At 43.4% G+C, this 27,351-nt stretch overlaps 1 protein-coding gene across 1 annotated transcript in view; it reads left to right on the forward strand.

Moving 5' to 3' along the window:
• Nucleotides 1-3,222: 3,222 nt before the first annotated feature.
• E2F7 (E2F transcription factor 7) overlaps nucleotides 3,223-27,351 on the forward strand; it is a 34,543-nt gene continuing 10,414 nt past the window's right edge. The window contains exons 1-9 of the mRNA XM_010958833.3: nucleotides 3,223-3,465; nucleotides 4,171-4,263; nucleotides 11,752-12,027; nucleotides 14,536-14,704; nucleotides 18,783-19,073; nucleotides 20,315-20,473; nucleotides 21,948-22,082; nucleotides 26,289-26,474; nucleotides 26,997-27,069. Coding sequence (XP_010957135.2) covers nucleotides 4,171-4,263; nucleotides 11,752-12,027; nucleotides 14,536-14,704; nucleotides 18,783-19,073; nucleotides 20,315-20,473; nucleotides 21,948-22,082; nucleotides 26,289-26,474; nucleotides 26,997-27,069 — 1,382 coding nt within the window. The 5' untranslated portion in view covers nucleotides 3,223-3,465. The remainder of the gene's footprint in view (nucleotides 3,466-4,170; nucleotides 4,264-11,751; nucleotides 12,028-14,535; nucleotides 14,705-18,782; nucleotides 19,074-20,314; nucleotides 20,474-21,947; nucleotides 22,083-26,288; nucleotides 26,475-26,996; nucleotides 27,070-27,351) is intronic.

Consider the following 27,351-nt stretch of genomic DNA (forward strand, 5'->3'; position numbering starts at 1 on the left):
AAGGCCATGCATAGGAACCAATCACGGACTTATTCTCCTTCTGACATTGTTTGTGGTCAGCCAAGAATAAATGTTCTGCCTCCTCTGAACTTGCAAGCAGTTAGAGAAGCAAATGTATCACATTCCCAGGTCTGGAACAGCTGAAGACAAGGGCCATTTTACATGGCAGACCCTCAGTTTAAGAAGAACCGTTAAACTGATCCACTCAAAGAGATCTGAGAATCGCTAGGATGTGAAGCCAAGGTCCCTCTGTTATCCAGGTGGTGAAAAATCAGTTTCTAATTCCCTTCTGTGACTGTACTTTTGCAAACAGATGCTATACTGAGATGACTGTGCTTGCAGCAGTGGAAGAAAAGGAAAATATCAGAGGAAGCTGATACATGAAGTGGACAACTCATACCAAAGACATGAATTGTATTTCACTACAGTATATTCTTTCTGTAAAGGGTGACAAATCTTGAGATGTGGAACCCCGAAAGGGCAAAAGACTATTTGCAAATTTGACAAGCTGGAGAGTAATAAGTCTTGTGTGTACAGAGCAACGTCAGACATCATCTGTGTACATTATCATATCACAACCCTTGCTGCATGTTCCTCTGATATACCTCCACCCTGCCCATCAGATTTCTCATTTACAACCTCAGCTCCTTCCAAAAACCAATGACATAGCCACAAGCCAGCAAGAGCCAGTCCTTTGAAACCTCTGCACATATTCCAGAGGGTAACATACCCCCCCAACTCTTCCTATCCTCATTGATGGGAACTGTGGGTCTGTTTCTGAAACCACTGAGTAAGAAGCATTCAAAGGAATCAATGAAAAACCATACCATTAGCCTGATGCTAAGGAACAAGACACTAGGCATCGAAAAAATACTTAATATCCAAGTTCAATTCCAGATCAAGCAAGCCAGAAATCTCTGAGTGTGCAGTTCAGGTATTGGTATCTAAAAAAAAAAAAAATTCTCTCCAGGTGACTTTAAAGCATAGACAGAGTTGAGGACCACGGGCTTAGCAAAATACAGAACCCTGAGGGCTGTTGCCCCCTAGGTAATATTATACCATTCCAAAATCCATGACCTTTCAGATTGAAATGTAAAATACTTCAAGTAGCATGAAACCTGGTGTGGCAATTTTTAAATATGGCCCCAAGTTCTTTAACACGTCTCCCACTGAGAAGTAGGGTGTATGTCCTCACCTCTTGAATATGAGTGGATCTTTGACTGCTTCATTTTGGAAAGTATAGCAGAAGTATAGCAAACAGGGGAGATTAAATAGACAGAAGAAGAAGAGGCAATGTGACCAGCCAGGCAGAGATGTGAGTGAGGAACCCACAGATACGTCAAGGATTGCTTACGACCACCAACCTCAGAAGCTGGAAGAGGCAAGGAAAAGACTCCCCAGAGCACCAGAGGGAGTGAGGCCCTGCCAACAGCCAACTTTTAGACTTTCAGCCTCCAGAATTGTGAGAGAATAAACCTCTGCTTTACCCACCAGTTCGTGTTAAACAGTTACAATAGTCACAGGAAATTAATAGAGTTGAAGAAAATTTTTTCTTCATCTAATTTTCTACTTTCACATAAGTGTAAAATTTAACAAATCACAATTTTACTTTTTATACTTATCTCCTTATGCTTCTACCTACAAGAGAGATTTCAGTTCAAAATATCTGGATTATTAACGTGTCAAATTTTTATTACTATTTTTCTTTATGTTTAATGTTTCCCGCGCTTTTTTTTTTTTTTTGTCTTTTTAATGTATGACCTAGCAGTGATTTTTAGGCTGTATCTATCATCAATCTTAATAGAGCACAGATGAAGCACTTGACTAAGTGTTCTCATTTTTGCAGTTTGTTTAAATATTAAATGTTAAATATATTTGGGAGGTGAGCATGGAGCACATGGTACAGAAATAAGAAGAAGAAGAATGATAGCCTTGGAATCAAGTATACTGTTTGTAGGGGAATGTCTGTAGACGTGCTTTAAAGAAAGTTGGCAAATTCCAATAACGAGACATCCTACAAAATAACTTACCAGGACTCCTCCACACTGTCGAGGTCATCAAAAATGAGGAAAGTCTGAGAAATTGTCACAGCCAAGAGGAGCCTAAGGAGACACAAGGACTCAATGTAATGCTGTTATCCTGGAACAGAAAAAAGGACAGTGTACAATAATCTCGGAAATCTGAATCAAGTAATGACTTTAATTCAGAATAATATATCGATATTAGTTCACTAACTTTAACCAACGTACTGTGCAAATATAAAGATGTTAATGAACAGGTGGAAACTGCGTGCCAGATACATGGATTCTGTCCTCTCTCTTCAATTTTTCTGTAACTTTAAAACTATTCTTAACATTTGTTAAACACACACACACAGGGCTGTCTCTATCAACATTTCATATTCTAAGTAAAAAACTAAGGTTGAAGGAAGTGAAACATTTAATACAAATCAGCAATGTTGAGGAAATTTTCTCGACTGTTTCCCAGAACGCTAGTCCACATTGCAGTTACTTAATAAGACTAATTACCGACGACGTTCTGAAAAGGGGACACCACAAATAAACTTTCCTGGACTTGCAAAGAAAGAAAAAACAGCTGGTCCTGCCTGCAAACTAGTTACCAGGGCTAACTGGCGTGCCATCTGCTCGCGGCATGGAGTGGTAACCATGGTTCACGTGTCACACCAGCGTTCGTGTGAGGAAGTCTGCCCCAACAAGCCCGGACAACTCCGCTTCCGCGCAGGTTGCTGGGCGGAGGGGGTGGCGGCAGCAGCATCCAGGCTGTGTATATCGTTTTTCCAAACTCCATCTGCTTTGCCCTCCCCTGACTGTGCCCGCGGTCTCCCCGCGCGGCAAGCCGAGGGGACGGGAGCGGGTCTTTTTCGCATAACAAAAGGGCCCTCCTTCTCGTCCTCCTCCTCCTCCTCCTCCTCCCGCCGCCCCACGCCGCCCCGCACCGCCCCCACCTTGGCTTCCCGCGGCCGCCCGGGCCCGCGTCCCCGGCAGGAATAGGCTCCCGGGCCCGAGGTTTCCAGGTACCCGGAAGGGGGAGGGGGCCGAGGCGGCAACAATTGGGCGGGTGAGGGCGAAACGCGCGCCCAGGAGCGCCAAGACTCCGAGGGGCGGCGAGCCCGGGCCGTGCCGCCGCGCGATTGGCCGGGGCCGCACCACCGGCCGCCGCTGATTGGTGGATTCTCAAATTCGGTCTCAAGGCGCCAGAGGAGGTGTTTTAGCGGGGACTGCGATCCGGGACTGCAGTCGCGCTCGGCGGGTCGGAGCGCTGGCGCTTCCCGGACGCCGCGGGGTCCCCGCCAGCGCAGGGCACTCGGAGCGGGGAACTGAGCGCCTCGCTTTCCCCGCCAGATGTCTCCGCCCGGCTGCTGATCACCTCTCCCAGCTGATCCCGCGCCGGTGTGGGATCGTGGAGGTCCCGGTGGAGGCAGGAAGCCTCCTTCGCAAAGCGGGAGTAAGTAGCGTGCGGCCCCAGCACCGGCGAGGAGGCGGGAATTGGGGGGAAAGGGCACCCTCCCGCCCCGGCTGCCAGCCTGCCACCCGTCCCCTCCCCGACTGGCGGGGAATCGAGGCTTTTCTGCCTCGAGACCCGGCGCGCGTGGGGTGTCTTGGCTCCAGCTCTCCCTCCAGCCGGGCAGTAGAGAGAACTTGCCGTTCTTCGGGATTTGGGGGTTTCACTGCAAGAGTTTATCCTTGGGGTCTGCTGGGAGGCCTGGGAAGGGGCTGCGCTAAGCGCTGGGTGGGTTTGGTCTAGCGATCAGATTTCCTTTCCCCCTGATTCAAAACCCCCTCAAAGCCGAATTCCTCCTAGTTCTTTGCGCCAAAATTAACTGACCTAGGAGACCCTGTACTTTCTGGCAGATTTGTCCCACACCTTCTTGACTTGGAACTTAATTTTGTCCTACTGCTTTTCATTAAAAAATTACTATTTTTGTCGAAGCTTTTTTTCTTCCCAAGTTTTCAGTAATTAATAAGCACACTTTAAGTGTTTGTGTTTGTTCATGTGCGTTTTAGAGAGCTAGGGCAGATACAAGCCTGGAAATTCCCAGGATGAGTTAGGGAGGGGAAGTTCATGTTCATGAGCGAGTAGTAGATATTTCTGTTGAAAGAGAAAATATCCAATTGTAAAATCATTTTCCCATATAATTATGCATTACAGATGGAGGTGAATTGTTTAACACTACACGATCTGATCAACCCCAGGCAGTCCAGACTAGATTTTGCAATTGAAGATGGGGAAAATGCACAAAAGGTAAGTGGACTTAAATACCTTAAGTCCTGTCATATTCAGGATGGTGATATCTATTTCAATTAAGTTTTCCAATGTGCCACTTGTATTTGTATTAATAATTAATTTTGGTGAACCTTATGAAACTATACTTTTTTTTCTAAAGGAAGAGGCATCCAACTGTTGTTGAATTTCTCAGTCATTGTGCAGTGGAAAGAGGCTACATTGGATGTAATGTTGAAACCAATTTATATGAATCAAAAATATGCTGGACACTGCAATCAAAAGTTTGTAATACTCGTAGTGTTTGTAGTTTGTAATACAGCCACTCATAGTTGTCAGGAGTAGAGCTAGCTAATGCTGGGCAGAAATGTTAAGCCTCAGTTCCCAAGAAAACAGACTCTTTTACTATAAAAGCGGGATTATTAAAGTGCAGTGAAATGTTCTTTGTACCAATGAACCAGCTCTTAGAGGCTGCTCCATTCTCCCAAGAGCATGACCACTGCCTTCCATATAGGGAGAGAAAGCGGCTGAGCCCACCAACAGACACTTTGAATATTGTACAGTGCTACTGCTGGTTTTGCACTGAGCGCTCCCTTGAGGTTTTACACGCCTTGTGATTAGTAAGACAGTGGTGGTGTCTTGAAGAAACATTACAGAGTCAACCAGCCATAGTGATACGTAAGCGTCACCACCATACCCACATGGGCACAATGCTCGCGCCAGCCAGCGCCCTGCTGAAAAGGTCCAAGAGCTTGTTAGTAGAGAACATCTAAGCATTTCTAGGCAGAGGCAAGTAGATATGACAAACCTGGATTGAGAAACTGACTGTCTGTCTGAGCATAGCAGCTTCCTTAGGCACTGAATTTCTCTAGGTTCCTGGGCTTAATTCTGGGCTTACCATCCAACTGCCTGGTTGCGAGGCACCTGTTATATGGGCCTTTGAAGATTACTTGGCAACCATTAATTTTGGATAGGTGTGAAATTGTATGCTTTTTCATGTAGGGTTTTTTTTCCCCCTAGCATTCAATTTTTTATTTTTTTAGGAAAAGAAGTATACCAAAACATTATCATTTTAAAGAGGACTTTTAAAGACTTCCCTATGCCACATGAGGGTGGCAATGTCCAGACTTTATATATTCAGAGTATTTTGTCTTTGGGAATTTCAGAGCAGAACTTTTTGTTTTCCTTTATAATTTGGGTGGGACAGCCTTGAAAGAATGGGTATACTTTTATATATAGGGCAAGTTGGTGTCCACCTCTTTTTTTCCAGGTCAATGACTTTTTAGCAGGTGCCTTCAACAAGGGTACTTCTCCTGCTCAGGTTAGCCCAGTGAGTGCTGTGCGCAGTTGAGTTTTTGTATTTTAGTGGGTACAGAGAAAACGGCTCTCATAGAGACTGGGAAAATGGTTAAAATGCCTGAAATAGAATACTTAAGCAGGGATTATTTCAGAGGTAGCCAGGGAAGAGAACAGTGTTCCTCACTAGGAGGGGCTTTTGCCTCTCTTTCCACGTTGTTGTGAAGTAAAGGAAGGGGGCTATCTAGGGATGGTGAGAGTGTGGAATTTGGAGTCAGAGAGATCTAGGTTTAATCTCCTGTTCTACCATTTATTAGCTATGTAACCTTGAATAAATAATATTTATTCAGTCTTTCAACAAATATTTATGTTCCAGGTGCTGGGAGTGTACACTGGTCTAATAAGTCTCCTAGCCTCTCTAAGCCTATTTTTTTCCTTCCATAAATTGGAAGTCATAAATAGCTCCTCCTGCTTGGGTGTCTGCAAAGCACCCAGCAACACATACTGCTCACAGCTTACTCAGTTGAACTGACAGCCCAAAGATGAATATGATGCAGGCCTGGCCCTTGGTTACCTGATAGACTTTCGGGGAGTCACATGTAAAGCTTACCAACTAGACTATGATTTAGTAAGTACTGCAGTAGGAATAGAACAGTGTCCCGGCAGAACAGAGAAGTAAGGAGGAAATGCATGGGGAGTCTAGAGAGAGTTGGCAAGCTTCACAGAGATGGTAATATCTGGACTCAAGATGTTCAACCTACAAGGAAACAGGAGAGAGCAAAATGGACATTGGAGGCAGAGGAATCAACATGAAGTGTGGACGTTCAAGACATGTTCAAAGTTTCCAGAGTGGCCAGAAGTCTGTGGTGCTTCTGGAAACCCTCTGGGGGGGTGGGGGGTGCCTGGAACCATGTCCTGTGAGTTAGCTGGTGTTTAGAGAACTTATCTTTCTGGACTGTCTACACATTGGTCAAGTTCTGTAGGTACTATATTAAGCATGCAGCTTCCTGCCACTTGCAGAGAAACTTCTCTTTAAAACAAAGGAGTTTTCAACTTCATTACCCAATCTTACCGCACCCAGTTGTCAGATTATAAGCAAGACTCTCCTCTTAAGATGTCTATAGCGCATTTAAGAATGATATAAGTAGGAAAAGGGTGGTTGGGGATGAAGAGGTGAACAATAAGCCTGAGCTGTCGGGAAGGGCTTGTGAAGGAGATAACGCCTGAGCTAGGGCTTAAAGGAATGACTGCTGGGACTTGGGCAAGTGGAGAGGAAGGGAACTAGTAAAGAAGTAGAAATGAGGTTGGGACAACGTCTAGACATGGTGGGCATGGGTTTTCTTTAAAGGCCATTCATCTTTGTGGAGTGGTGAAGAAAGATGGTTAAGTTCAGACTTGAAGCATATAGTTGTACCTGTGTGATCAGAGGTAAATAAATATGTGAAAGAGGCCGTTGGTGGTGGCCAGATTTGGGGATTCATGGAAGATCCTGGCTAGCAACAGACTTGGGAATTATCAACATACAGGGTGGCTCTAAAGCCTTGTATATGAGTGGGTGAGCTGCCCCAGAGAGCAACAGAGAGGCATGGAGGGCTGAGGTCTGTAAGATTGGAAAAGAGGAACCAGTGAAGGAGGCTGAGGAGGAACAGTCAGAAGTAGGAAGAGAACCGAGAGAGAAAGAGAGTGAGCTCAGAAGGACTGAGAGTTTTATGGAGCAAAGAGCAGTCAACAGTCTTAACCCCTGCAGTGAGGTCAAGTGGGACATTCTGCCATTGATTTGTCAACCGAGAGGTGACTTGTGTCAGAGCAGGCTGTGGTGGTGTGAGGGACCCCTGGAGGACGGGCAGGGGAAAGCCCTCAGGGTGGACTACTCATTTCTAGAAAGTGTGCTCTGGGGAGAAGGAGAGTGGTTAGTCAGTAGCTAGAAGGAGACGCTTCCTGACCTGCCTGTTCAGGTGTGATCCACTGCGGGGCAAGGCTGAAGAAAAGCGAGTGGACTGTTTGGGCAAAATGTGGGACCTGCAGGAGACGGAACTGGAAAAGAGGTCAGCACAGTATCACCAAGGGCCTTGAATAGACTGACGGCTATGTAGTATCTGAGGTGACAAGATCAAAGCTGTATCTAAGACAGAAGCAAGACTAGAACCAAGAGCTTTTAACCACGAAGCCCTTTCTGTGGCTGCTGGCAGCTTACAGCATAGTCCTAATGCTGATATAATTAATAGTAATAATAATGGTCATTTGTATAGCACTCACAGATTACAAACCGCTTCCTCTCATTATCTGAGCTGATGCACAGGTTACCTGCCACGGTGTGTTACTTCCATTTGTATACAGGAACCAGAGAAACTGTTTCCTGGGCACCTCTCCAGGCCCTCTCTAACTGAAGGGGTGATTTCCAGGGTGTTGCACTGGATTTCCTCGCAGGCAGATCTGATGGGGAGTTTGGCATGTGGGAGGTTTAGTTAGGAGTACCCTGGGGATCCCTGCCCGTTGAAGGGAAGGGAAGGCAGCAGAATTGGAGGGAGAGTCAGAGCTGCAGAAGTCTCAGTGGAAGTCTGCATTTACCTTGTGGGGAGATCTGGGATGACCCCTCGGAATAGTCCTGAGTCTGAGTCTGGGCGGGGGGGCTGGGCTTTTTACACGTCTGTGCTGCTTCCCCTAGCAGTTGGGGACAGTATCAGCCTCTCGGGAAGGGGCATCATCCGGCTGAGTCAGCCCTCTTCGGCCAAAGCATGAAGACGTGTACTGTTGGCCTTCCTTCTGGCAGCTGGGGGAATGAGTCAATCATTCCTGAAGAGAGCCAGGTGCATTCCAGTGTCCACCACACGGCTGGGCAGCCTTGCGGGAAAGCCTTATAGATACTTCCAACCTGAACCCCTTAGTTTATAGATCCAGAAACGTCAGCCCAGACAGAATGAACAATTTGCCCAGTACCAAAAAGATACAGAGCTGAGACCAAAACCAGGTTTCCGAATGCTCATTTGAATCCCCTTTCCACTGCCTTCTACAGTGTCAGGATAGCAGGATAGACAGATAGATGGAGCAGGGTGTGATTAGATTACAGCTGACTTTCTGCCCACCTGAGATCTCAGAAAACAATTTGCTTGGCACTTTTTTTCTTTTGATGTAGAGGTGTGATACAGTCATAAACCTACCACATGACCTAATTCCCCTCCTACTTTAAGTGTTACTTAGATTGTAGTGAAAATATATCAAAGTGGTGGGGGAGGGTATAGCTCAGTGGTAAAGCACATGCCTAGCATGCATGAGGTCCTAGGATCAATCCCCAGTACTTCCATTAAAAATTTTAAATATATATATTTATTTATTTATCAAAGTGCTAGAGGAAATAATCCATCTGAATTGCTCCTCTGGGGGAAAAAGTGGGAGCTCATTGTTCCTGGGAGGACAGGTACCACGGAGGCAGTAGAGAAGGGTGAATCTCTGCATCTTCTCAAACCTGGGCCACACACTCTACCATGGGAATATCGTTTGGAATAGATAATCAAGGCACAGTATTCCTTAAGACCCTGTGAGGGACAAGGCATTGTGCCAAAATTTGTGAGGGATGAGAGCTGTGGAACTCACTCCCTGACCTCCAGAAGTGCACAGTCTCTTAACAAGACAAGACACACGCCCAGGAAGTGAAATAGTGATATGATGTGCTGTGTTATGTTAGCTCCGAGTGCCAGGATGGATGGTAATAAAGAAGGGGAAGGGGAAGAGAACAGCTCAGTTTTATTGAGTGCGCACTGTATGCCAGGAACTCTTCTCATAACTCTTGAGGCTGGTGTTTTTATGAATTTCATTTTCAGTGGAGAGAATTAAAGCACAGTGCGGAGGAAGAAATTGCCCGCGCTCGCCCTGCGGCTAAGAAGCGGAGGCAGGTGAGCTGGCCCTCATGGCCTTCGTGCAGAGCCGCCTCGGCCCGCTGGGTACCTTTTGTTGGAACTGCGAGAAAGCTAACTTCCAATTCACACCCAGGACAAGCTTCTTGCTAGATGCAGAATTTCAGAAACTTCTGCTATCAGCTGTTTCTTGCATACCAATTGCTATTTTTTTTTAAGTTTCAATGTCATTTCTTACTGACGCATAGAGTCCGTTTACAATGTTGTGTCAATTTCTGGTGTACAACATAATGTTTCAGGCATACATATACAAACATATATTCCTTTTCATATTCTTTTTCATTATAGGTTATTACAAGATACCGAATATAGTTCCCTGTGCTATACAGTATGAACTTGTTGTTTATGTATTATATGTGTTAGTTAGCATCTGCAAATCTCGAACTCCTGATTTATCCCTTCCCACCCTCTTTCCCCCTTGGTGACTATGAGTTTCTTTTCTATGCCTGTGAGTCTGTTTCTGTTTTGTAAATTAGTTCATCTGTGTCTTTTTTTAATTTTTTTTTTTTTAGATTCCACATATGAGTGATATCATATAGTATTTTTCTACCAATGACTTTTATACTTAATGAGGTTGCATGTGACCTGAGGCAAGGCACCCTCCTTGGGCCTCAGTTTCTTTTTTTTTTTTTTTTTTTTTTGGTGGGAGGAGGTAATTAGGTTTATTCATTTATTTATTTTTAGAGGAAGTACTGGGGATTGAACCTAGGACCTCATGCATGCTAAGCATGCGCTCTATCACTTGAGCTAATCCTCCTGTACCTCAGTTTCTTCATCTGTAGGCTAGAAAAATAATTGGATGAAGAGTTAATAGGTGTAAAATACACAGAACAGGTACTATGTGTAGCACATGGTCAACACTCAGTACTTCCTCTTGTAGAAGACTTCATCAGAGTTGCACACTCGCAGGGACTTAAGAGACGTGAGCAGCTGCACTGCCCCAGGCGAGATGCCTACAGCTGCAGTGGCATGAGAAATTGTCACCCCCCAAATCTCCACTCCCTCCCTATTACGCCAGGACAGAACCTCACCGTGGCTGGCTGGCAGCTTTGGATCCACAAAACAAGAGTCAGCCTGCTAACACAAACTCCAGTTTCTCCCAAACAGTTCTTTTTCCCTCTTCACATCTTGCTCATTTGTAGGAAAGTACTTGTTTTAAACCACTGCTCAGCCAAAATCCAAGCATGCATAAGCTGTAGAGTGATACTATGTGTGCAGGAAAGGGAGTGACAAATATTTAACTCATCCACCTTCATAATTATGTAAGGCACTATTGCCTGGAGGTGAACTTAACTTTGGGAAGAGCAGAAGCTTTCTGGTTTTAAATGGCAAAAACTCATTTAAGGGGAAAGAAATTTGTTTTAGTAATTTAGTCATTCCAAATGTAAGGTCTGTATACTCAGTCCTTTTGGCTTAATGGATTAATGGACCCATCGTTAACTTTTCCTTACAATTATCTGAGACAGTCTACTCAAAGGGTGGTCAGGGGCAGGTGCTAGTCCACGAACTATTACCAAGCAGCAAAAAATTAAGAACAGAATTTGAGAGTTTAGCACTTAGAAACCTCTACAGAAATTTGACCTTCCCCCTGTGACATCTAAGCCTGCGATCAGTGGTCTCTTCTTGTCGAACAAGCTGTAGGTCAGGGTGAATGGCAAACTCAAGTTGAAAGTCACATGTGATTGGAGTTGCATGAGCCCTAGGAAGTAAGATCATGTATCAGTCTGTGGGAGTTTAGAAATAAAAAACCCTGGTCCTTCACCATGGATAGTTTGAGCAGCACTGCTCTGGGGGAGTGACATCCAACAGCTAGTTGGTTTGAAATCTGGCTTTTTGTTGGATACTCTTCCATTCATTGGTCCTGCTAATTCCTATATTAGCACTGGTGAACCTTGAACAAAAGCTTAATTGCTCTTCACTAGTTAGTGCAAACCTGTAAATAGCGCTTTAAAAAATACGTCACTCAGAAGCAATATGGACTCAATCCACATTTGCCCTTATTGTCATCCCCGACTAGTACAAGCATGCACCAGGGACAGATATCCTCGTGACTTCTTTCACAGAGATGCCATGAAAAATATGTTTCAAAGGAGTAGCACATCATAATTGTTTTCTCATTGGAGCCACGCTTTGATTCCCACGAATCCTTCTATTTTCATGAGTCCTATCCTGATATTTTTTCAGCCCTGAACATATGGTCTGTTTGTATTTTCACGTCTTAGTGAATGATGGGAACAAAGTGTACTCTTAGCTGATACCTGCCCTTCCTCGTTTTTGCTAAAAGGTCTTTTTATTTAAATAGGAAAACATATTTGTGGATCGCTCAAGGATGGCCCCCAAGACGCCAATAAAAAATGAACCAATTGACTTATCGAAGCAAAAGATCTTCACTCCAGAAAGAAATCCCATTACCCCAGTTAAGCTCGTGGACCGACAGCAGGCGGAACCGTGGACGCCCACAGCTAACCTGAAGATACTCATCAGTGCTGCCAGCCCGGACATCAGAGACCGAGAGAAGAAAAAGGGGCTGTTCAGGCCCATTGAGAACAAGGACGATGTGTTTACAGACTCCCTGCAGGTAAAGAGGCTGTGCTCCTAAGGCTGTTCATAGAATTTTAACATTTTTAGTTGACTATTAAAAACTCATACAATTCTCAACTTTTTGGTTACTATTGAGTCAAAAGCAGTACTCGACTTAATCTTTTTATTTATTTACAAGTGAAATGGAATTCTCATCCTCTGTTTCATTTTTCATAATGAATGCTCTCTTTTCTTCCATGTTGATACTCTCTTGACCAGCATACATTTTTAAATGATACATTTTTTTAAGCAATTATATTTAATAATTTTGATGTAACGAAAAATTTGGATTTTTTTAACTCTGCCATGAATTATAATTCTTGCTCCAATTTTAAGGGTAATAGTAACCTACAGATTTTTGAGTTGGGAAATTTTGTGATTCTCAAGTATGTTCAGTTCATTGGTTTGGGGCTTTATGGTTAAGTCATCTTTAAATTAGCTGTCCTGTAGGGAACCAGGCCTACTGAATAAGTAGCATATCTATACTTTTTTGTTTAAAAAATCAGTGGTCAATAATTTTCACTCCCCCATCGAACTCTTTCCCAGACTTGCTAACGAAAGTCACTCACAGATCAGAGTGTTGTCTCCCATTTTTTTCTCCTCTTGGCAGATTTTTTAAGCTATAAAAATGACCAAAATGAAGGAATTGGGAAGGAAGATTTAAAAAGTCCCAAATTACAACTTGAAATCAATAGAACAAAATGAACTGAATCTTCTACACACTTCATTGTGGTGATAGAACCAACAGACTCTTTCATGTAACTAAATACAAATCATAGTTTTAAGAGTAGTTCCTATGTGCTTAAAGCCAAAAATATTTCAGTTTGTCTTTTAAGTCTGGACTGTTCTTTGGCTTTTTGTCCATTTTATATTTGATGTGGAATGCATAAGGGGGCTTTGTTTCAGAGGCCCTGGGTTTAAATCACTACCCAGGTGAGTGGGGGGAATCACTGAAGGTCTCTGCACCTCAGTTTACTTATCTGGAAAAAGGGGTCGTGGTACCTGCCCTAGTTCCATGAGGGCAATAAGAATTACATAACATTAAGTATGCTTTTTGCATCAAAGGTATATAAATATTAGTTGTTTTTTTCACTTTCTTGACAAAATAACAAAGTGAATATCACGCAATAGGAATTGTTAGTGACTTCTTTCACGAGAGAACACTGTTGGTATCTTACTTTAATAGAACTAGTTGTTTATTTGCCCCTAAAACAAGTAAATTGTTGTTTTTCTACCCTAGATTTATTGGGAGATTTTTAACTGATCAGTCATTAGAATTGTTCCCTGGGACTGGGAAGTAAATGCCTAAAATTTGAGTGGCTTTAAAACAATGTTTTAATATCTTTTTTAAATGAATTCTTCATTACCTTTTGCTAGACTGGTCATATAAAATCTACTTATGTATGTAATATCTTTAATACTCTTGAATTTGCCCCCCAACCCAAAAACCAGAGTAATACTCAATTTATATTTACTTCTCCCACAAGGTAACCTCTCCACAATGTGTATTTATTATTTCATTGCCTACTACAATTTCCATTTTGTATAAGAGACTTAAGCATCCACAGATTGTGATGTCAATGGCAGGGGTGGTCCTGGAACCAATTTCTTGTGGATACTAAGGGATGACCATAGTATGTACTCTTCTGGGACTTGCCTTTTCAATCAACACACACCTTTAAGATGCATCTGTGTTCTTGCATGTAGCTATAGTTTTCTCATTTTCATTGCTGTATGATATTCTATTACATGAATATACCACGACTTTTTTATCCATTTTCCAGTTTGTAGCCATTTGGGTTGTTTCCAGTTTGGGCTAAGAAGAACTACAGTTGTGTTGAAGCTGTTGAGATAATCATGTTGCTTTTCTCCTTGAATATGTTCATGGAAAAATCTTTTACTTTCCTGGGGCTTGAATTGAGCTTTTTTTAAAAGTGGGCTAGTAAGACAAGGGTACTAGTTTAATGTACTTAGAATAAGAAAGAAAAAGGAATAATAAGATTTAGCCGCCCTTGTTCAGTTCCATCCACCCTTGGTCCATTGTGAAAAATAAGATTTTGGTGACACTGCAGGCTGGTACATCTCAGACTTCCATGTTAAGAGGACTTAACGCAGGATCTTAGGAAAAGATAGGCTCTGATACACCTGGTCTGAGATGAAGCCTGAGGTTTTACATCTCTTAACGTGCTCCCAGTGGTGCTGATCTCCAGTGTAATGAACACACTAGGAGCACAGGTGTAACAGCCTACAAATGACCGCATTGTTCATTCATTTTTTCATTTAACCCCTAGACTCGGCCTCAGATTGCCAAAGAGGAAAGGTTCAGTTCAGAGAAAGCAGTAGGTAAAATGTTAAGAAAATTGGATTAGGAAATGTATTTTTACCGGGATCTAGGACAGTACAGATGGGGATACTGCCCTCAACTCGCCAGTACCACCCACCGCAGTTTCTCCACTGGGATGTTAACAGTGACATCTCCCCCCTCCCTTCTGTCTGCTTTCTGTAGCTTGATGTCCTTGGGGACAGTGCTGTGGACGAATTTGAAAAGCAAAGGCCAAGCAGGAAACAGAAAAGCTTAGGACTCCTGTGCCAGAAGTTTCTAGCTCGCTATCCAAGTTATCCACTGTCAACTGAGAAAACTACCATCTCCTTAGATGAAGTTGCTGTCAGTCTCGGTATGTATCACCAGATCCCCTGGAGGCCTGTCTCCAGTTACAGCGGGAAACCGATTTCCTCTGGCAGGCCAAAGTCTCCAGATCGCCTCCTCTATTAAGTAAAGAGGGGCCCCCCTAAAAGAGTCAGGACAGAGGAGCAGGTAGAGCTTTCTTCTGTTATCATAATGTTTCTCATCATTATGCACAGAATTCCAGGGAGCCTTCTACGCCTGGAGGTCAGACAAAAGTTTGGTTTTCCTAACCTTGAAATTTTTTTTTACAAAAGACTCACATTACAATTGAATATCTAGTATCTTAATTCCACCCTATTTAAATAGACTAAAAGGACATTTAGAAATATCCTGCATTTTTTAAAAGCAAGATAGAGTTCAGAACTGGTGTTATTTCTGTTATAAAGCAAGGGCATTATATTTGAAGCCCTCCACTGTGATATTCACAGCAAGTCTGCCAAACTAGAAAGAGCACATCTGGATATAACTCAGACAACTAAGCCTTTTAACAAAGAGGAATACGTGGATTCACATGGATTCACATGGCGTGGGTGGGTGGAATGAGCAAGGGTGTCCAGGCTATAAATATGTAGACAGCTGATTCAGAACAGAGACCCCTGGTGGACACGGACTGCAATTGGTTTCAGGATGAACATACTGTTGACAATCAGTAAATAAGGAGAAATCATGATGATTTCAAGGTGACAGTGTCCCCTTAAGAAACAAGGAGGGTTTACATAAAGGGGAAAAAAAGTCTCGAAGAAATCAGCCCAATAGGCTTTGTGATAGATTACGTTTTTAGTTTGTTTATTAGTTCTGTATCTTCCCATAGCCCAGAGAATGTGACTCAGTAGATGACTGTCAACCTGAATTATTCAAACTGATGGCTAAAAAGATTTTATTTGCTGGAAATTGAAATAATGAGGATCTAATGTATTATGATAGGAAGACCACAGGCTGGACTTCGGGTCAGAGAGAGCTGGATTTGAAGCCCAGCTATCTAACTTATAAGCTTTAAAAAGTTATTAATCTTTTCTCATCCAGAGCATAGGGACTATAGCACCTACCGTACAGAAACTTAGCAAAACTGGGGACAATGTCCGTAACGTGCCCGACTCAGGGCCTGTCATGGGTAACTCTTCTGCTATGTGGCATGGTTTCTGCTCAGCTTTTATTAGAGGCACCCTCCCCCATCCCCATCCTGTCAACCTCTACAGCTAGGAAGAGGGAGCAGAGGGCTTGGACGGGGGAGCCGTTTTGGAACCCAGAAGTAGAATACAGCATTTTGTCATCGGTGGCAATGAAACAAGAAGGGGAAGCGAGCCAGCTGGACAGAGGCTTGGTATAGACACAGTGGAGGCACAGCGTCCTGGAAACTAGCCTTAAGAGGATGAAGGTGAAACGTCAGATCATATAATCTTTCTCATTGGGGTTTATGAAGCCAACTTCCTGCATATACGCAGCCTTCATCAAGAGGCCTTGCACTGATGTCAGTGCAGAAGACAGAAGATGAGATGCGGGAAGGCTACATTACAGGTCCCCGGGAGGGCAGGAGCCTATTCTCATATGGGCTGTAGATCCCCGCATTATAACCGCCCAGGGCAGAACTCCAAGGATTTTTGCAGCAGCTTCCTATCTCATGATTACCCAGAAATGCCAGGTGAACCTGCCATCTCTCTTCATGTAAGATCAAAAAACAAGCTATTTCAGGGGTGACTATCTCAGGATTAAGTCTGAACTCCCTGCTACATTTCAGGTCACAAGCTATAAGCCACATTTTAACCATGGCTGTGCAGAGCATTCAAATTGCACGTTTTCCAGCTTCTGGTCTCATGTAGATTTGATACTGATATTGTAGGTAAGAAGTTCAAAGAACTGGGAGTGACTTTAGTAAGTGGAAAATTACACAACCTAGGAAACTTATTGGGCTGAGATGTTCTTGGTAAGTTCAGTCGGGGCACAAGGGAAGCATGGTAACAAAGGCTCGTAGGTATAACTAACGCCATAACTAGGACTAACAGGATTGTGCTGAATACAAAAGAAAAAGAAGGCTGAATGCCAGGGAAAACCTTCCTGAGCAGGCAAGCCCCAGAGTAACCTACAGGTCACGAGACCTGTGAAATGGAACTTTTTAGTGCACCCAGCAGGTGGATGGTTATACTCAGTATGGTTATACTCAGTCCGGGTTGCAAAGGTGAGTGAGTGACTATTCAGGCCAATAGCTACACAGTGGCTGCTGCCAGCGCCGCCTACTAAACACCCATTGTGCATATCAGGCATCATCTTACTCTCCAAGTGGTCTGAATCTTCCTTTATTGCTTATCTGTTATTTCTTCCTTTCTTGGGGTGTCCAGCCACTAGATGGAGACTCAACAGCTTGTATCAAATACAAAATAGCACAACAGCCAGGCAGATGGCTGGCCCTGGGGTGTCTCAGTTGCATTCACATGACATTTCTAATGGGAAGGTTTATAGAATGTTACGCTCTAAACAAGACGTGTTAATATATGAAAACAGACTGGAATAAGGAACCAGGCGGATCTGGACAAGGGGCCGCTGACTGCTCCTGCCAGCACCTTCCAGCCGGCATTTGGCACCGCAAAAGCCTGAGCTTTTGAGGGTGAAGAGCCTTTCACGGTCATGAGCCGAAATGTCCTGATGGACTGCAAAATGCCCCTTCATGCATGTGACAGAACCTCCTCTCAGCTCCACAGTTTTCACTGTAATTTGGTCTATTTCTCATGTTAAATCTTTGAAGGGCCAAGAGCTGCCCTGATTATATAACAGCTCCTGGCAAATGAAGAGAAAGGAGGCATTTTTGTAGCTGGGCCAGTTTTCTGGGAGATGCCTGGAGGCTTCTGTTACAGATACTTAGACAAGAGCAAAAGGAGCCAGTGGGTTCCAAAAGCCTACAGGCCAGCCTGTTGCATAACAGGATGAGACACAGATGGGAGACCTTAAAAATCTGCTTCTACCGTCACCTCTTCTGTTAGTAGGGATTTTAGGTGTCCAATACCACGCAGGAAGTATCTAAAAATAATACACAAACAGTAGATAAATTAACACCTATCGTGAACCCTTATAAGTGTACGGTCACATGTAATCCTCATCACTTTATGAGATAAATACTAAGGCACCGAATGATTAAAGAACTTCGCAGGCTCACCCAACTGCTCAGGGATAATGCAGGAATTCAAATCCAGGCAGTCTGACCCTGAAGCCCCTACACTTAACCACTGTAAATATTTTTAGTAAATTAAATGGACTGCTCACAATCCTAGCTATTTGGGGAACGTTGGGAAAGTGGATAGGGAATTGATGAACTTGACGGTCGGCCTGTGATAGTTTCTCCGCGCTTTACCGGTGGGCTGTTTGGTGGGATGTGGTGGACGGGAGCCCAAGGTGACTTGTCAGTAGCTGTGATGAGCAGGGGGAGACTCGTCTGTGGCTCCAGCCCTGGAAATAGCTTCCTCCAGCAACTTGAGAAGCGGGTGCCCAAGCTCTTGACTCCTGAGTTTCCAGGGCAAAATCAGAAACAGTATTTACTATCTGTTTTCCTCACTGGCCATTAAGAGAATTAACAAGGTAATTTTTTTCACATCATTCAAACTCCAGGAAAGGCTAGGATTGTCCAATAACAAGATAACAGTTACTGGGCACAGTTTTAGATATAATTCCTGTGTAATTAGGAATACACGTCAGAATCAACCGTCCAGCATTCATCAGGCACTCATTCCTGTGATGTGTGTTGCTCAGTCCAGTCAGCTTTAGCACGCTGAAATGTTTATGTGGTTTGCCCAACGGATCCAAAGAAGAGTTGCCCTACTATTTATGTAATAGAGATGGACCTATCACTCATCTCAGGGTGGATGTTTATCCCAATCCTATCGAGAGTTGAATCCCAAGAAGGAAAAAGAAACACAATTTTTGTTGGCTTGCATTCTTACAGGGTGAATTTGTTGAGCATTCAGATGTGCTGGGCAAAGGATCCTACAAAATCGTTCACAGACAAGGCTTAGGCCCTCGAGAAACGTGGACTCAGACATGTTCATTGGCATGATGATGGCTGGCTTCTGTTTCTCAAACAGGCGTTGAAAGGAGGCGCATTTATGACATTGTCAACGTGCTGGAGTCTCTGCGTCTGGTCAGCCGGGTGGCCAAGAACCAGTATGGCTGGCACGGCCGGCACAGCCTGCCACGCACCCTGCGGGACCTCCAAAGACTAGGAGAGGAGCAGAAGTATGAAGAGCAGATGGCCCACCTCCAGCAGAAAGAGCTAGACCTGATGGATTATAAATTTGGAGAACAGAAGAAAGACGGCTGTCCAGACTCCCAAGACCATCAGTTACTGGACTTCTCTGAACCGGATTATCCCTCCTGTAAGTCCACTGTAGCCACCAGAGTAACGGCAGAGGGGGTGATGGTCTCTTCCGAGAGATTCCCTGGTGAGGGGGGAAGGGCCAGACCGACAACCCCGGAGGGAGGGGTCCTCTCATTCTGTCTGCTGAGGACAGGGAGGCAGACGGCTTCGCGCCTGGGCTGCCCACACGACCTCACTCAAAGCCCGTCTGGTGGCAGTTCACTTGGTACTGGGTGTGTGTGGACTGTCAGTCACCAACAGAGTTCCCAGGTCAGATTGACAGCCCCGTGCTGATGCCTACTTGTGGGCCTTTCGGGAAAATTTACTTGGAAAGAATGTGTCTTTTCCAAGGGTTCTATTTTTAAAATTATATATTGGAGTAGATGACTTAGAGAAGAACCCCATTAGCACAAAATGCTGATTAGAAAGATAGCCAACCTGCTTTCACTGGAGCAGATTTTTGTTTTTCGTTTATATCACATTGCTCTTCCCCTCTCAGCTCAGTCATGCTGTTTCTCCTTCAACCTCTGATCTTCATTCTCCCCCTGCTCCTCATTGCTAAGATGATAAAGAGCAAGTATCCCCCACATTTCACGTGCAAATGTTAAGAAACAGGAGAGGAATAGCTGGCTTGGTTTCCACTCCATTGACGGCCTTTTAATTCCACCCCGTGAACCAGCTCTCCTAATAACCAGAGGAGACAGTCATCTACCAGGGATGGTTTGCCATCTGTGGCAACACACATCTCGTCCGTGTCTCCTATTTCCTTATTGTTTATTTCTTCGCTTATTTCTGAAAAGCAGTGGAAGAGGTGGGCACTACTAGGTAGATAGACTCGGGTGCATTCTAGCTTTTGTGGGCTCAGAGAAACCAAATTGGGGTCCTTGCCTTGGAGGGAACAGTTGATGTTCTGGAAAAAGTTCCTGATCCCTACCCTACCCTTTTATCCTTCAACTTTAATCTTTTCCAAAAGTTGCTTCAGGAAAACTATCTCATCGATTCAAGTCTAAGAAGTATGAGTATAAGGCATTTCAGGACATATACCTACTATCAAGTAATTTTATGACCCACAAGAAAATCCGTCTTCTTTCTTTCTGAACCATCCTTTTGGGATGTTTGTCCAGTAGGCTTCTGCTGATCCCTGAAACAAGAGTCACCTTTCTGCCTGCTGGTAGAGTTAGGTGGTTCTGGCAAATGTTAAGAACAGTCTTTCTTGGGGTAAATTACATGTTTGATGCTTTGATTTCATTCCCTTTGTAGCATCTGCAAACAGTAGAAAGGACAAATCTCTTAGAATCATGAGCCAGAAGTTTGTCATGCTCTTCCTAGTCTCCAAAACGAAGATTGTTACTCTTGATGTGGCTGCCAAAATACTGATAGAGGAAAGCCAAGATACGCCGGACCACAGTAAATTTAAAAGTAAGCATCTTCACCTAAATCCATTTATCCGCACAGCAAGGGTGGAATTTCCCAGTTCACTATTTTCTGCCTCTGAGATTGAAAAAATTACTTTTTTTTGAGAAGTGCACTCCTTCCTACCTTCACAAGGGTTCCTGGAGCTGTGACAGGTAAGGCAGTCACATACTAGGATTCCTGTGAAAGTTTTGTGCGACGCCATTTCCTTGGCAGAGTGGATGGTGGATGCAGAACAGCGTCCCACGCACGCAGGTCAGGGAGGGTGTGCGAGGCTTTGCATTTCTCGTTAGTGTCACTGCATCCAAGACGGAATGTCTGAGTTTTCTTTCCCTTTTTTCCCTGCCCCCTGCATACTCTTCTGATGGGTGGACATGAAAGTTGTCTACAGGTAAGAACCAGAGGAATGCGCAGGGTAGGGTAGGGGTGGTGGGTCGCGGTTGCCGGACAAGGAGACTGCAAGTTTCATTCACACCCAGTGCATCTTCCTTTTCCATCAAGCCTGGGTCCTGAGCCAGGGGCCCTTGGCTGCTGGTAGCTCTTTCAAGCCCTGGGAAACCATCAGCTCAACATTCTCTAGCCTTTTTTTTGTTAGTTTCCAGCTAGCAGTGTAGCTGCTCTGTGGGAGAAATGACTGGGTAAAATCCAGCTGTATCAGGATTGGAAAAAATATTGCATGTGGGGTGAATGCTTCATGTTTCTGGATGAGACTCAAAGCCTTTTGCTTGATCTTAGCCCTGAGTTCAAGTTGGTATCCTACCTGTAAATTGATTTCTTGAATAGAAATTACTCTGTGGGTACCATCATGCCCATTTAATGTGTGACCAAACCTCTGGATTTCTCCTCCAATACATGCATGTTCAAATGTCTCTCCCCAAACATTTCAGGCTCAGGGAGTGCCCATCCCATCCCTTCCCCACTGGATGGTCCGAACACCAGGATTAAGGGGAAGGCGCTGTCTGTCTTTAGCACAGTCCTACCTTGTAACCTTGAGCCCTAGACAGACTGTGTGCCCAGCAGTGCAGCCTTGCAGGAAGCTCTGGGGAATCCCTGTCATTTTCACAGCCCAGCTGCCTGGAGAAGCTGGTGCCATCTCCTCCTGCTGGGAGAAACTCAGAGCAGCTTCTGACGTGCCACAGATCAGAAAGATATTTCCTAAGCCTTTAATTACAGCCCATTTCCCTCCCTCGGTGTTTTTGCAATCACAGCCTTCCCTGCGTGTCACCAGGTGCCTCTTGCAAGAAGTGTGAAGTTGTGGAAATGGAAGGACACACTGACCTTCCCTGAGTAGTGTCATCAGACACATAAATCCCTGGTGATTTCACGCCAGATCCATTGGTTTCCTCATCCGACACCCCTGCTTCCTGCTGGAGGTTTATGTGGTGGCTGAGAAAAGTGACCCGTCACAGAAACTAAAACGTAATGGTGTCGCGGACCAATCGATGTATAGTGTGACCACAATTGTTTTTGTGTCTTCAAGCAAAGGTACGACGCCTCTATGACATAGCCAACGTTCTGACCAGCTTGGCTCTGATAAAGAAAGTGCACGTAACAGAAGAGCGAGGCCGTAAACCCGCCTTCAAGTGGATCGGACCTGTGGACTTCAGCTCCAGCGGTAAGGCATGGCTTTGCTTGGGACCATTTTGTTTATAATCCCCAGGTCCTTTTCCACGTCACACATCTATACTACACAGTGAGTCTGATCTTCCCCTTCACTTCCCATCACCCACGTCACATCCAACATTAGACTCATGACATCACTCTTGGAACAACGAGACTTAGTCTGCAAATGCTTACGCTGGTCCAGTCACATACAGTAGGAAGGGAAATCCTGAGAGCTTAGAACCTGGCAGTTTCTGTAACTACTAAATCATAGCTCTTTCGCATTTTTTATTTTATTCCAAAGTTCCTGGAAGTTTGGGACTGAGGATTAAACATGACACTTCGGATGAACTCTGGTTGTTTCTGCATTAGCAGAATAAAACATTGTTTTTCCTTGAAATTCCAGGTAATGTAAAAATTATACCAGTTAGCATCACAAAACTAACATGTGGTAAGAGGGCGTCTAAATATAGTGTGGCCGTAAAGAGCACCTTTTTGCGATTTATTTAAAAGGTTGCAAATGTCATAATTTCACAAAGCCAGAGCAAACAGGGTATTATCTCCTGCTTCTTTCACAGGTAATATGTGAGCAGTTGGGACTGAATCCTTCTGCTGCCGACTGCTTTACATATAGCTATGCTGCCTGGAAAAAAAGCCATTAAAGTGATTTTTAAATTACCCTTCCAATTTTAGTCTTAGTAGTATAAATTCCTGCCACTTAACCCAGGCTTATAAAAGATACAGTTCTCCACCTCGCTTGTAACACATTATTCACTTAGGATCTAGATGAAACCACTAATAACCAAGTGTAATTAATTCAACCCAGCAGGTACTTACTGCATGGACTATGTGTGATTACTATGCAGACATACTTGGTTTTATTGCACTTTGCAGATAATGAGTTTTTTACAAACTGAACATTTTGGCAACCCTGTGTTGTCAGATTACGCTTAGCGTTTTTTTTTTAGCAATAAAGTGTTTTTAAGGTATGTGCATTGTTTGTTTAGATACAATGCCATTGCACACTACAATACAGTGTAAACATAACGTTTATATGTACTGGGAAACCAAAAAATTCGTGCAACTCGCTTCATTGCAGTGGTCTGGAACCAAACCTGCAATCTCTCTGAGGTCTGCCTATTCTCATGCCGTGAGAGATTCAAAGATGGCACACATTTGAAAATCAGAGAACTACTGAACACTGCACATGGTAGTACTGACTCTGTAGAAGTTCAGAGAAGAAATGGGTTAAGTGCTGATGGACTATTACGTTTTGGAGGAATGGGGAGGTTTTTGGTGGAAGGAACAGATACCTGAGAACATATCTGGTTTGTGTTGGAGAAAACAGCCACCCTGATTTAAGTGGAGGGCATAGGATAGGAATAATGAGAAATAAAATGTGATCACTTGGGACCACATTTTGGAAGTCCTCAAAAATTAAGCCCAGGAATTTGTAGCAGATGTAACAGGCACAAGCGACGAGGGGTCTTTAGATAAAAAGACTGAAAAAGAGGAGGAATTCAAAGGTGGTGGTATCGTCAAGGAGAATAAGATAATCAGAGGAATGAGCTGGCGTTGAGGAGCCATAACCAGTCTTTGGAAGAAGACGTTGTTCCACTGTCTTAAATCTTGCATTCTTTCTGACAAAGAATCTGTTGTTATCCTGTTCTTCTATATGTAATGTGTCTTTTTTCTCTGGTTACTTTCAATATTTTCTTTAAGACTGATTTTTAAAAAGCAATTTGATTATGTTAGCCTTGTTACAGTTTTCTTAATCTCATTTACTTGGTTTTGTTGAGCTTCTTGGATCTATGGATTTAAAATTTTCATCAGATTTGGCAAATCTTCAGTCATTATTTCTTCTGTCCCCTCCTGTCCTTTGGAGACCCTGGTTGCTTGGCTGCTTGACGTGGTCGCACAGCTCACTGACGTTTTGTTCATTTGTCTCTTTTTCTCTTAATGTATCCTTCTGGATAGGGTTTATTGCTTTTTCTTCAAGTTCACAATTTTTTTTTTTTGCAGCCATGAATTTTTTCCCTAATCTGCCATGAATTTCATCCACTGTGTTTTTCCATCTCCAACATTGTAGTTTTTATTGCTAGAAGTTTGACTTGAGTCTTTAGTTATGATGTCTTGACCTAACATGTTCAGTTTGTTGAATTTATAGAAGGTACTTATAACATCTATTTGAATGTGTGCTTGTCTACTAATTCTGTCATCTGTGTGTTACTTTTGGGTCCACTTCAGTTGATTTTTTTACTCCTCGTCATGGTTATATTTCCCTGCTTCTTTGTGTGTAAGGTAATCTTTAATTGTATGCCGGACACTGCGAATTATAAATTGTTAGGTGCTAGATAATTCTCTTTTCCTAAAAATGTTCTTGAGCTTTGTTCTGGGATGCAACAAAGTTCCTTGGAAACAGGTCTTGCTTTTAAGCTTTTGCAGGCAGGATGCTATCATACTTAGCCTTGAGTACATTGTCTCCCCTACTGAGGCAACACCCTTTTCAGCCTTCTAACCAGTGACCCGTGAGTTATGACATTTTTCCACTCTGACTGTCGGCAGTAGGCACTATTCTCAGACACTTTCCTCCTCCTCCTTGTGAGGGCTCCTTCCCTGGCCTTGGGCAGTGTCCTCACATGCATGAGTACTCCACTGAATACAGTCAGCCCTCCACATCTGTGGGTTCCACATATGGGGACTCAGCCCACCATGGATCAAAAATATTCAGTTCAGAAAATTTCAGATAGTTCCAAAAAGCATAAGTTAAATTTGCTGCACACCAGCAACTATTTACATAACATTTACATTGTATTAGTTATTGTAAATAATCTAGAGATGTTTTAGAGGATGTACATAGATTACATGAAAATACTGTGCCATTTTATATAAGGATCTTGAGCATCTGCAGATTTTGGTACCCATGGGGGGACCTGAAACCAATCTGCTGTGTATCAAGGGACAACTATACTCAAGGGGGGAGACCCTCTGCAGACGTCCAGCGTGCTTTCTGTGTGACTGCTCTTTGGTATTGCGCCCTTCAAACTCTAGCTGCCTTGGCTTTCCTGGACTCCCAGCTCCTGCCTCAACTTATGAAGACTTCTAGGCTCTGCCTAGGTCTCCCTCTCTGTCCCCTAACCTGAAAACATTTTCTAGGCAGGAAGCCGGGGCAATCACAGAGCTCTCCTCGTTTGATTCCTGTCTCTGAGGGATCCCTGTCCTTCAGGTCTTGGTGTCCAGTGTCCTGAGAGCCATTGCTTTATATATTTTGTCCAGTATTTTATTTGTTTCAGGAAAGAGGCTAAATACGATCCCTATCACTGTCTTGACCCATTTTCTTCTTTTTGATTCTATACGTTCCAATTTTCCAAACAGAGCAGTTGTTAGGTTTTTTTGTTATAAGGAAAAGAAAACCATAAAGGTGATTTTCTTTTTCAATTTTTCTGTATTTTAGAAAGTGTAAGTCTAGCTAGCTAGGCCTTTCATGCTTTGAACTTAGGGGAAAAAATAGCACAGATGAGCAGGGTAGGAATAACTATCTGAGCAATGGGGACTATTTCTCTATTAGAAATATAGACCTGGTTCTATATACGAATTTCTGTCCTAATTTCACACAGGCTCGTTTAGGCATAAAATGGGCCTCCAAGGCCCAGCCTCCTATTATCCTCATTGTTTCACATGAGGTTTCTGCTGACTTTATTCCTTTGGTCACTTAGCTCAGCCTCCTACTGCATAACAAAGAAATATTAAACCATAATAATAGAAAATAGAGATTCTTACTCTCATCGCCCTAGAGCTGCAGTGTAAGAGGCTGATCTCAATTAATGTGAAAATCTCTACATATGCACGTTGGGCTGAGTATGGCTGGGTTTTTCCTTTGATATCTCTGCCCAATGAAAGCATCTGAAATGTCAGGTCCATTCTAATTTGGGTTGAAGAACATCTTGTTCTACTTCTGTCGAAGTTTAGATAATTTTAGAATATGTATGGATGCAATTTACTTTAAAGTCACCCATTCCACTTTAAAAAAAAAATTAGTACCTCAAAAGAAATTGGGGTTTGAGACAAGGCTTATAAAATTCCTTTGATTTGTCTTAGTTTTTAATGTATACGGTAGATCCCCTACAATTATAGGTTCTCAAAGCCATATCTGAAAAAGGCTAAAATTACCCTGAATTATAGGTATATAACAACACTACCAGTTCTCTTATTTATTTAGATGAAGAACTAGTGGATGTTTCTGCGTCCGTCCTACCAGAATTGAAAAGAGAAACATATGGCCACATTCAGTTCTGTGCAAAACAGAAGCTCGCTCGGCATGGTTCTTTTAACTCAGTTCAGGCTTCTGAGAAGATCCAGAGGAAAGTGAACTCAGAGCCCAGCAGCCCTTACAGAGAAAAACAAGGTACCTGCCTCTACTCAATCCATGGAACCCATCAGTCACTATGTAACTGCAGCCCTCTCCGTGCACTGGCATTTTGAAATGAGCTGACTCTAGACTCTGCCTGTTTTGTTATTGTTTTTTGGGTTTTTTTTTCACTTACCTAAAGTGAAATGATTTGGGACGGGTAAAAGAGTTGGTGACTTCACGGGGTGTAAACATGGCCCCATGCCTGAAATTGATCATAGTCGGCCTTGAGGGTTGAAGATCAATTGGTTTGCCATCTTTGGCCTGTCTGATGCATCTCAGAAATTCATCAGACATACAAAGCAATACTTGTTTTGTTTTGTTTTCTTACTCATTCTTGATGAGACCTGAATTCACCATGAAGAGCTAGCTTCTGGGCGTGTCTCTCTTTGAATCAAAACCAGAATGGAGCTGAGGTAGTCTTATAATCCCTCAGCTGTGAATAATGAACCCCGCTGTGTATAACTGGTGTGGTTAAGTCCCTTGCTGTATTTGTCAGACTTTCATTTGCCTTTTTAGGACCAGGGGGCTACTCCTTAGAGATTGGAAGTCTGGCAGCTGTCTACAGGCAGAAAATAGGAGATAAGTCACAGTAAGTAGTCTTTTTAAAACACCAAGTGTGCTTTTTTCTATTTCCTAGTCTTAACTTTGACTAAATTGAAATGCCACCCATCAAAAAGTAAAATGTAGTGGTCTTGCCCAAGTCGGCCGTTTGTTTATAAAGAATTTTGTAAGTTCCCCCCTTATGCTCCACACTGTGCAGAATTTGGCATCAGGGACACAAAAGTATGAAAAATGTATCCCCTAGGCAATGAAAGCTTACAAAGAAAAAATAAAAAGACAAATACACTGAGGAAAGGCAGTTCACTGATGT

This window comes from Camelus bactrianus, chromosome 12 (genome assembly GCF_048773025.1).
Source record: "Camelus bactrianus isolate YW-2024 breed Bactrian camel chromosome 12, ASM4877302v1, whole genome shotgun sequence".
In the NCBI taxonomy this organism is placed as follows: Eukaryota; Metazoa; Chordata; class Mammalia; order Artiodactyla; family Camelidae; genus Camelus; species Camelus bactrianus.